This window comes from Carassius auratus, chromosome 6, assembly GCF_003368295.1.
Source record: "Carassius auratus strain Wakin chromosome 6, ASM336829v1, whole genome shotgun sequence".
NCBI classification, from domain to species: Eukaryota; Metazoa; Chordata; class Actinopteri; order Cypriniformes; family Cyprinidae; genus Carassius; species Carassius auratus.
The window spans coordinates 6,590,235-6,601,841 of NC_039248.1; the positions used below are offsets into that span (position 1 = coordinate 6,590,235).

Here is an 11,607-nt window from a genome sequence, read left to right on the forward strand (position 1 = left end):
TCTTACGCAATATAAAGCATAGATGAAGCTAAAACGGAGAATATGTAATGTCAAGTAGTTGCTGTTTAAAATACTGTACATGACTTTTCCGTGAAAAAACCCCCCCAGAACATTCAATAAGTAAAACAAGCACTCCCACTCAATATTTATTCCGCTTTAAAACACGTGATCCTCAGTTGCGCATTTGATTGGTTGCATGATTTCTCCCGCGACATATTTAACTGTAAAACTAATCAGTAATCACCTTACTCATATACCAACAATTCAAAATCAGCATACACTTAATATAAAAATAAAACGTAAGTAATTAAATTTTGTTTAGTTTTTAACAAAACATTATCTCGTTTGTTCAATTTTATTAATTGTTTCTTGCACTGAACCCAGTGACAGATCATTACCAAGTACTTACTATTTGCTGCTCTGCAGCGCCCCAACTGACGGTGTGCAGTGGAGAGTGGGAGGGCTTTTAGCCAACGAGGAGCATTGCTGTTGTGACCCGTAGACTGTGGTGACGCGTTTGACAAATCAGTGACGCAGTAAACGTACGGCTACGGAAGGCTGTTGAAACACGAGTGGGTCAATTTTTAGGTTTCAAGATCTTCAGTATAGACCGTCTATGGTATAGACCTGGCACTAACAAACGAGGTGGAGTCTTATTCATCGTGGTGGTTTGTGATGTATGAATGGATAGTTGACGGATTATCGTCGCTCTTCGTGCCTTTTTCTGGTGAGAAGTCCGCAGCTTGGCCTAGTGAGCACGGGAACGGTGTAGTTCGAGCCGCGGGAACAGACACGCAGCGGCTGGACAACAGTAGTAGGCCCGCCAAACGCAACTATCAAAGGTGTGGTTCTTGTCCGTTTGTATTTCTCGTTTCTGAACAAACCTAATTACTATTGGTTTCTATTTTAAATAACACCGAATGTCTTGTATTTTGTGGTGTCAGTTTGTTACTTGTTCATTCACACGAACAATAGGCAGTGTGGTGGCATTTGTCCTCGGGGGCAGAAATCAGTCCAATGTAAACAATTCGTCAATAGACTATTTACTTTTAGCAAACAGTCACTGTCTTTGTCTCTAAATTAATAGGAGAAATATAAAGTTAATTTACGAATTAAGAATTATTACAGATCTGTGCCTGCACAATATCAAAGACTTAAGACGGCTATATGAATTTTATGTGATGTGTTTTTTTGTTTGTTTGTTTTACACTTGTGAGTCTGATTACTTTTAAAGGAATTTATTAATTTAAATACAATATGCTGAAAATCCGTTCACCCTCAGACCAAGATCTAAATGAGTTTGTTTCTACATTGGAAGAGATTTAGATAAATTTAGCATTATATCACTTTCTCACCTCTAAAGTGAATGGGTGCCGCCAGAATGAGAGTTCAAACAGCCGATAAAAGCGTCACAATAATCCACAAGTCATCCACACAACTGCTGCCCATCAGTTAATGACTTGTGAAGTGAATAGCAGAGTGTTTGTAATGAACAAATTCATCAAGTCATTAATAATCAATAGTCAATAATTTTAACACTTTCTCTAGTAAAAAAAAAAAAGTACACTTGTCCTCTCACATTAAAATACACCGACATAACTGTTTTGGACTGTTTTAACTTGTAAATTGCGCTTGATCTGTGCATTTTACTCTCTTAATTCAGACAAAATGACTCACTGGATAGAGCTATATTATGGATAGAGGACTCATAATAGCTAGAAGCAATAGTTTGACTTTAAAAATGTCTTAATGCTGGACTTTTTTCTTACAAACATGCAGCTTTTCACTTCACAAGAAATTGTGAAAATTTGATTGACTTGAGTTGTGTGGATTACTTTTGGATTATTGTGATGTTTTTAATTTTATCAGCTGTTTGGACTTTCATTCTGACCACCCATTCTCTGCAGAGGTTCCATTGGTAAGCAAGTGATGTAATGTTAATTATCTCCAAATTTGTTCAGATGAAAAAACTCATCTAAATCTTTGAAGGCCTGATGGTGAGTAAATTTTCATTTTTGAGTGAACTAGTCCTTTGCATCTGATGCACTGACTTGAATGTTTCAATTTGTCCTCTGTTGCAGTGTGTACTCAGCTGATTGTGTGACCGAATATCCAGAGGTCAAAAGAGCAAGACATGGTAAATATTTAGATTAGCTCTTCCATGTAAACAACAGTGCCTAACTGACATTTCTCAGTCACCTACCATCAAGACTTTCATTCAGATTTTTGTCGTTTTTCTACAGATGTGATTGTCAGGGTTGTCAAGAAGACTTTTGCAGGGATTGCAGGGTTGTTTCGATCAAAACACTACAGAAAGGCAGAACATGAAAAACAGAAAGCCTTTACAGAGGTATGTTCATATAATCACTACTAAGCACTTGTAAATGCATGCATTGTACAGCCTTGGTTTCATGCGCTGTGTCTTGTTTTGCTCACTGGTGGCTCAGGTTGGCAGGGTTGCCTTTATGGGTATTGATGACATACACAGCAACAGCCTGAGTTCGTGGATTGAGATTGACGGGATGGGTGAGTGTGATCTCACTGCCCCATGTGTCTTTGTGATCTGTTAAAAAATTTGACAGACATGCATTACTGCTAAACTTTGGGGTCAATAAAATTGTTGTTGTTTGTGCACTGTACATAAAGTTTATTTTATACCTATCTACAGTCTGTCAGTTTAGTAATGATTTACAACTATTCCTCTTCAGATAAACCGATAGAAATTGGACTTAAAAATAAAGAAAGCACAGCAACCAATGTCCACCACAACCCCCAGGCTTTATGGAAACCTGAGTAAGTATAATTTAGTCATATTTTCGTCATATAATTTCGTTTTTTAGTCTTTTCAAAGCTTTTGTCATTTTTCACCTTATTAAAGCATAGGCGTAATTTGCGTGTGGGATGGGTGAGACATGTCCCCACCACTTTTTGAAAGTAATTGAAAAATATATTGCGGAAGGTATGTATTAAAGGGAATACAACAAATCAAGTTCAACAAATCATTCTTCATAACATAAAAAAAAAAAAAATCGTATCTCGTGCAGTGCAATAACAACGTGATTTGCAGCTATCGCACTTTTTGTAATGTCATTATAGCATTTTATTTTAAAAATGGAGCACTTCTTTGTGCTAAGTAGGCCTGCCTTCTACTAAAGATGCCTTTAAAAGAAATGCACCTTTTCATACGGACTACAATATTAAAGAATATTCCAAAATCGAGTGGGCGAGTTTTCTTTATATTTATTTTATTATTCATATAAAAATAATAATAACCTGTTTTTGTTATGTTTACTATTAATTACAGGTCTCCAGACTGCGACTGACCAAATTTTATGAGCAGTAGCTTATAATGGCGCGAACATCCGCATTGTTCAACGCATAAAAGCTGCGATTTCTGTTGCATATGACTTCAAACAGCAACTTATTTGAACTGGGCAGCGCTTCGAGTGTAGAGCGTAGTTTATCCTCGCCGCATCAGCAGGAGCGTGAAAGTATGCGCAGGAAAGATGACGCGAATATTGATGGTCTACACGCTAAAGTAAAGTAAAAGACCGTTTCGAAAACCAGAGAAGGTGAACATGTTGGTATTCTTGTGGGGCGATAAACGTGCAAGCACCGTCACCGACAATAAATTTAGTTTTACTTTTCTTTTTGTTTTGCTTTCATTTTGAAAAGCTTATATTCGCTGTTTACCCCATGTTATGTCATGGAGGCTCACTTTTATTTTTATTTTTTATTTTTATTTGATTCCTCAGTGTTTACTAAATGTTCTGTAATTTATTAGTCCTTATATAGCCTAATACAGCTTGTAGTGTAGGCCTATGCCATGCCTCATCATTCGTTTTTGTTAATAAATGTTTTAGCTAGTTTGTCGTTGAGTCTTAATTTTTTTATAGCCTAGTTGTTGTGCATTTTAATTAAAATAACAATGAATCCATCTTTTTTTTTTTCTTAAAAGGTGAAAGTTGTATAGATGTAAGCAAAACAGACAATTATATTTTATTGTAAAACCTGACAAGATCGCGACAGTGAAAGCATCCGAAGCCGGTCTTATAACACAGCAAAAGAGAAACTCCTGTTCACAAAATTCAAATCACAAATAATACTACTGATGAAACAGGATGGGTTGAATGTTAACCACTTTCGTTGCCGTATAACTATAAACTATGATAAAATTTCATCAGCATGCATTGATTAATAGCATGTTGTAGCAAAATAAATGAATGAAAATAAACTGTGGTCGTGAGAACTGAATAAGTAAGTCGCAAAAGAACGACCAGTTTTTCCAACTGTAAACCCAGGTTCGAAATAAATTAGGTTATTAAATAAAATTTAAAAAAAAAAACTAGCAAAACGAGTTGCGCGGTCTCCTCACCACTTTTCAAAGCAAAGTTACGCCACTGTATTAATGGTTACATTTTCTGATGGGATGAATATAAAGTTTTAATGACTAAATTTTTACGCTATTAAAGGAGAGCTTGTACATTTCTGTTCTAATAAAAAGAGCATCACATGTTTTTTTTTTTTTTTTTTTTTTTTTTTGAATGATAGCTGAATTTCATTTTATAAATGCGTCTTTACAAATAATTAATTAGAAGCCTTTATTTCTGACATTAGTAAGCAAACCTTACTTATCAAATGAAGTATTAAACATAATATACTATACAGTATCCTAAGTCTTATTTTGATAACTTATTTTGAGATACTTCTGCTTCGTAACTGTTAACCATATTCTGGGTGGTTGCTGATACTAAAATGATTTGTCCTTTTGATGTCTGTGTATTTCTCTTCTGGAGCAGTGGAGCAATGCTGTACAAGGGAAGGCAGGACAAAGGCAGGGAGGTGCGCAGATCCCTGAAGCTTGTGCCGTCTTGCGCCGCCCACGGGCTAAGCACAAGACCGGCTGAGATGGAGCAGCCGAGCCGCACACACAAACCTTGCCTGACCGTGGAAGAGGTAGCGAAACTGAATTTTAATCTACTGGAAACTTAATTTATGTCTGTGATATCCTGAGCATCTCTCTTTTGAGTAGGCACTGAGAGAGAGTGATCGAGAGCATTACAGGAAGCTGGTAGAGATGGCATCAGAGAAATACTCAAAGAGCAAGCCATTGCCGTTTGGACGGATGAAGCCTCCAATGTACGTGCGTAACCCCTTAGAACACTTTTAAAATTAGTGTAGCATGACTAGAGAAAGTTAATGATATGTTCATTAAAATTTTTAGCACAACTTTCTCTGTTGATGGACACAAGGCAAATGGACACACCTCCATCAGTCGCACTACTGACATGAGCAGACCTGCTCCAGTCAGAGGTGAGCTTAATTACACCCACTGCTTTTCTTTTCCACTGTAATCTGAAATGATTTTGAACTTCTGATGTATTGCTTCCATTTTTAACCGCCTTCAGCCAAACCTAATATGTCTGCGTGGCGGGATCCACTGATGCAAACGAAAGACAGGTAACATTTTAACTTGGTTCGAAAGCATTATTGATTAATAAATGCAAATGTGCGTTTATTGATTTTTAAATGTATTTATTTTTAAATCCATTATAGAACACTAGATGTTAATCGAAGCACTCCAGCAAGTGACATAAAGGAAGGAGCCTTGATTAATCAAACTGCAAGAAAAATTGTAAGTGCTTATGGTCTTTTTCATGTCATGCAAGAGGTGATGTCTACAGATGAACAAGTATTAAAATATTAATCTGAAGATCCTTTATTTATTTGAAATCAAAGATTGAGATGATTTGAGAAAACAACGTTCTGTGGGTTTATAATTATTTTTGTTTTTATGATTATTAATATAATTATTAGTCTGTTCTGTAATTTTTTCCCTCTCTTCCTCACCCTCTGTCCAGCCTGTAGATGTGGATCTGTCAGCTGAGGTTGAAGCCAGGTTGAATCTTAAGGAGAAAGAAATAGTGGCAGGACCCTCGCTTCCTTCCAGATCTGAACTGATTACAGATTCAGTGAGGCGCGGTGAGGAGGAGTTTCCCAGACTGACCAAGGTTAGTGTCTCAAACTAATCCAGTTATTTTACCACACTCTTGTCTGGTTGTTGCTTGCTTAGCAGTGTTTAAGATATATTTTATAGATACATACACAGGAATATTTCTGTATTAATTTGGAATTTGGTCATTTTTTGATTTATAAATGTCACATTAAACACGTTAACCTAATTGCTACAAATTCTATTTCATAAAGTGAGCATATGAAAGGAGGAAAAGCATGTCGTCTTTTCTTGGGTATAATATCTTTGAAATGTGTGTGAACCCATTTTTTTTTTTTTTAAATGAAGACTTGATCAGAATATAATTAATGATGTTTATGTAATTGTGCAAATTTTTCCACTTGCAGTTCACTGTCAAATTGGTTCCTTTCTTTCTGCTTTCAGTCATAGTGTTGTCTTTGTATCATGTAGGAGATGCTGCAGGAAGTGAGTGCTGCTCTTGCTCAAACTGATCCAAACCTGGTTCTGTGCAGTGCTTTCAAACTGCGTATCACACAGAGGGATCTGGCAACCCTGCAAGAGGGCAGCTGGCTCAACGATGAGGTAGCATCATTTTAAAAGGTTTCTTAGGAATGCACTATATATTGGTACCATACTGGATAACTTCTAAGTATTGGCAGATATTGGATATTTAGTTGTATATTGACTTTTCTGCTGTTTTTTTTACAATACTTTTGCCTAGGGCTGTGCAATTAATCGAAATCCAATTGAAATCGCGTATTGAGACGTTGCGATTTGCTAATCACAAAAGCCTGTGATGTGGACGCGATATTACTCTGTTCCAGAGGATATGCATGATTGCAGCCTTGCGTGACAGTCTTACTTACCAATAGAGTGAGCGTACCTCCTTTCTCCCCAATCAGCTCTGCTCTAGCCAACTGTGTAAACGCCCACCATTTATAAAAAAAGAAAAAGGAAAGCAGAAGAGAGACAGTGGGATTATGGCCTCTACAGTGTCAGGTCAATAGTTAGGCAAATTAAAACTAAAGAAAACCATGCAGCCTGTTTCGTAACGCTCGGTTCTATTCTTGCACGGGCCTGCATCGCAAATCTCCACGAGTGCATCTGGCTGTATGGTTGAGGCTTGACACACGTGCACAACCTGCGTCGACTCGCGCTTGGCTCTGCGTTTAAAACAAATGTAAATTCAGTTTAACTGCTTGCTAATTTCACTTGGATGAAATGAAACATTACTAAAGAATTTTTATGCTCTATGAAAGTTCATATTAAAAAAAACTTAATAATAATGTCAAATAGTCTTGAGCAAATTTCAACATATGTCATTCTTTCATAATGTATATTATAAAGTGTAAATATACTTGTGGTGTGTGGTCATTTTTTATTAAATATATTTATAGAATTTTATATTGGTTACTGGCCATAACATGAAATAAACTATTGTTGTTTCCATTTTAGTCTTTCAAAGTCTTAAATTAGGATTTGTGTCATTTGTGACCGCTCTCTAATTAAATAATTAGACAAACATTGATCATATAATTAATCTAATTATAACCCTGTCCCTTTCAGGTGATCAACTTCTACATGAATCTCGTGATGTCCCGCAGTGAGCAGGAAGTAGGGGGCAGGAAGGTCTACTCTTTCAGTACCTTCCTCTTTCCCAAGTTGCATAGCGGTGGACATGCTGCAGTACGGCGGTGGACTAAGGCTGTAGACCTCTTCCTGTATGACATCATTCTGGTCCCCCTTCACCTGGGCGTTCACTGGTCCCTTGTTGTGAGTAATAAACTCTACGTATCATAAATTCAAATATTAGAAACTCTTAGAACTTTAACTGTGGCACAGTAAAAAAGACATTTATTGGATTGTTGATTGGCTTTCATTAGCAAATAAAATAATTCACGTGTGTTTGTGTTATGAGGTTTGGATTTGTGTGTAATGTAATTCTTCTTTTTACCATGGTAGGCTGTTGACTTCAAATCAAAGGCTGTACGATCATATGATTCCATGGGTCAGAGGCATGATGACATCTGCAACATGATTTTGTAAGTGATAATGTGCAACGTGTGTGCTTAATTATGTATAATTCATCATACTGGATATACTGTGCAGCATGTACTGTGTAGCTAAAATGAGGGGTTGTGTAATTTAGCTTTTGTGCTGAAGAGGTTAAGTGTATGCATGTTAAAGTTAGCGCTTTCAAAGGGGACTGTGCTTGTTTATATTATTAGCCTAATGACTGTATCTGTCCAATAGGCTTTATCTGAAAGAGGAGTTCAAGGTGAAGAAGGGCAAAGATTTGGACACGTCAAAGTGGACCTTGAGCAGTCTACGACCTTCTGTAAGCACATGTATAGATGTACACATGTAATATTTCAGGGTTAAAGCTACAAGAACTCAGTGATCACCAGAAAAAAATCAACATTGTCAAATAGGTCCACAAGAGGGCACAACATAAATATAAATGGAACAGTGCTATTTAAAAAAAAAAAAAAAAAAAAAGTATGAGTCTGAACTGTTTAAAATGTATTTTTATATTTTGAATTATAAAAAATGTTTTAGTTTTTTTTTTTTTTTTTGATGTCTCTAATTTTGTTCATTTTGATTTATTTGCATTAGTTTTAGTTTAGCTATTTTAGTACTTCAAGCTAAACTAAAATTAAAAAGCTTGGCTTTAGCAAATACCTTTCCAATAATTTTTTTTTCTATTTCAGTTTATTTTATTTTTTTTCAAGGAACAGAAAATTTTTGTGTGTGTGTGTAATTTTACTTAAATATAATAGATCTTTTTTTTTTTGCACTTAATTTCATTTATAAAAATGAAATCCAACCAATATTCCAGGTTCCAAATTTTAATTTTGACTGCTGTGGAAAAAAATTACATTGTTTACGTTTCATTCTGTCTTAATAATGTAAGAGCTCAGCTCTGTTCTAATTCTTGTTTGTAGGAGATCCCTCAGCAGAAGAATGGGAGTGATTGTGGTGTGTTCGTATGCAAATATGCTGATTATATCTCCAGAGGACGCAACCTCACATTCAGACAGGTACTTTGTGTACACACACAGACTAACACATGCATATTAATACATGTCTCAATAATACATGCATCTCTCTCTCTCTTTCTAGAATCATATGCCATATTTCAGGAAAGCTATGATCTGGGAGGTCCTCAATCAAAAGCTGCTGCTGTAGGAGCATTGGGAATGTCGTACTGACTGAATCCGATTGACCAAAGCACAGGACCACCATTCATCTGTCCCTTCTGCTCTTTTCTAGAGACATTTGGCTTTATATTGGCAGAATTCCTCGCAATTTTTCTAACACAGTGGATTGCTGGTTTTAGGCTGGGTTTGTTTGCACTAATAACCAATCCCTACTGTACGAATCCAAACACTAGAAGCGCAAATGTGAGCAGAACACTGGACCGGGCTGTGAGCAGGTGGAAGCCTCATTAGCGTTTGAGGCTAGAGTCTCATTCCAAGAATGTAGTCTTATCGCCCCCGACAGGTTATACTGTGAGACTTTCCCAACTCACAGAAGTAGCTGTGATCTTCCCATGTTTGGTTATGATGGGGGACTAAAGTTACAAAATGGACCTTATTTTCTGTAAGAGTTTCTTGGCGTGGGGATGTTATAGTTACGTATCTCTTTTTACATCATATGTGCATTAATAAGGAATGATATGAATATTTATTTTGTTTGAATGAGATGCAGTGATGTCTGCTTAGTATGTCAAGACTTGTGTTTTAAAACCTACAATGTTACCCATTAGTGTCAGAGCATCCTAATAGCAAGGTTTGATGTGCATGGAGATGATGGTGCTTGCACTGAAAGCAACAGTATTCAGTGGATCTCTTGTTTCTTTTGTGTCTCTAAATAGTCCTGGCCTCCAAGTGCCTTGTTCCCAGAGCATCTCATTTTAAAGCCATTAAAATATTGTGGCTTCATGCCTGTTTCTGGAGCATTTGAACAAGTTTGTTTTGTAGTTATCTGTGTGTAGGAAAGCAACAGAGCTTAACCCAAGTAAATACAGAGTTGGATGACTAGGAGGGGAGTGCATTGGTCTTGTTTTTTTTTAGATTCTATATGTTCATAATCCCAATGGCTGTATTAGACATTAATATTGATCTGGAAATGTGGAACAGTGAAGTTGTGCCAAACGGACATTTGAGTGGTTCATTTCTGCAATATTCCTCCCTCATCCAGAAATGCAGGATCAAAAAGTGCTTTAATTCACTTGAAGTATAAAAAAAAGAAAAATCTATATTTATTTGTCCTATGTGGCTCTTCTGGTTGAGTGCATATCCTGGAGTGGACTTGTGTGTGAGAATGGAGAGTGTTTGGATTGGCAGTGGATGAGCTGGCGGAGTTCTGATGTAAGCTTTAATACAGGAAATGAAAAGACCCGCTGCAAATGAGCCGTTTCATGTCATTAATGCAGAATTTTGGTCATTATTTTTGTAAGAAATAAAGATGTGAATAAAAAAAAAAACATGTCTTCTGTCTTCCAGTAAGAAAGTACCGTAGGTCAATTATAATATAGACAGAGAGAGAGCTACTCCGGTCAAATTCAAGAAATTGTGAAACATTTTAAATGGGTAATTAAAGTACAACATAAATCAATTAAAAACCTAAATAAACATTTGATGGCCAATTTGGTTACACCACTGTTCAAATGTTTGGGGTGAATGTTGGCTCAAAAAGGAATGTATATAAATAATTACAATTAATTTTGATTGAATACAAATATTTATATCAGGTGCCAGTAGTAACTGCAGCAGAATTAAATTGCCATCATCTAATCTGTTTGTCCAGCAAACATCCAGTGTAATTTCATTAAAACTCTTTAAGAAATTCTATTTTCTTAGCCACAGAAAATTAGTTTCATCCAGTACTGCTTAAGAGCATGTAGTTAGATCAGATCCTGAAAGAGCCTCATGTAATATGTGCACAAAAGTAGTTGAGGCCTGCCGTGTGCAGCTGCACTGACAGAGTGGAAGGTGATGAGAGAAGAGACTAGAAGCAAGCCTTTTAAGTTTTGTGGAGATCACACCTCAGAGGAATCAAAGAGCCAGTGGTGTCTTCAACTTTTGGAGGGAAAGTTTACAACTCTTTCTCTTCAAGCATGGTATATTGCATATGTTACTGGTGTTGATGCAAAAACTCTTAAAGACTGTTAGAACACTAATATGTTTCATAGGTATCCACATATAAAAATGTCCTGGAGATAGGACATATGAATATTGAAGGGGTTAATTTTTATATTATTATGTGTCTTTTTCAAGAGGGAGCATTAAGAACGAAAACTCCATTGGGTCATAAAGTTTATCTGGACTGGCTGAGGAGTCCTGGTTGCCATGGTAACCAGGGGCCTGGGGGTCATTCACAGACATTTTGGCACCCCGTCTGGTTTTTGGGTGTGGAGGTCTGTTGGATTATTTGTTATTTGTATAATTGTGTTCCTGATTGATCCAAATGGTGTATATATATATATATGTATTCTTGGAAAAACAACTCAAAACTTTGTGTATACACACACACACACACACACAGATATATATATATATATATATATATATATATATATATATATATATATATATATATATATATATGTGTGTGTGTGTGTGTGTGAG

The 11,607-nt window shown here is 36.3% G+C and overlaps 1 protein-coding gene across 2 annotated transcripts; it reads left to right on the forward strand.

Annotated features, from left to right (window-relative positions):
- Positions 1 to 481: 481 nt before the first annotated feature.
- Positions 482 to 10,463, forward strand: LOC113092903 (sentrin-specific protease 2-like). Of its 2 annotated transcripts, none has more exons than XM_026258675.1 (17): positions 482 to 842; positions 2,082 to 2,137; positions 2,244 to 2,350; positions 2,448 to 2,526; positions 2,709 to 2,793; positions 4,797 to 4,956; positions 5,033 to 5,139; positions 5,225 to 5,313; positions 5,409 to 5,460; positions 5,557 to 5,635; positions 5,862 to 6,011; positions 6,425 to 6,556; positions 7,541 to 7,747; positions 7,937 to 8,016; positions 8,228 to 8,312; positions 8,920 to 9,015; positions 9,098 to 10,463. In XM_026258675.1, the coding sequence occupies exons 1-17, from the start codon at positions 676 to 678 to the stop codon at positions 9,161 to 9,163; spliced, it is 1,797 nt and encodes a 598-aa protein (XP_026114460.1). In that variant the 5' UTR covers positions 482 to 675; the 3' UTR covers positions 9,164 to 10,463. The 2 variants fall into 2 exon arrangements, with proteins under 2 accessions (XP_026114460.1, XP_026114466.1); XM_026258681.1 differs by having other exon boundaries at positions 483 to 842; positions 4,800 to 4,956.
- Positions 10,464 to 11,607: the final 1,144 nt, after the last annotated feature.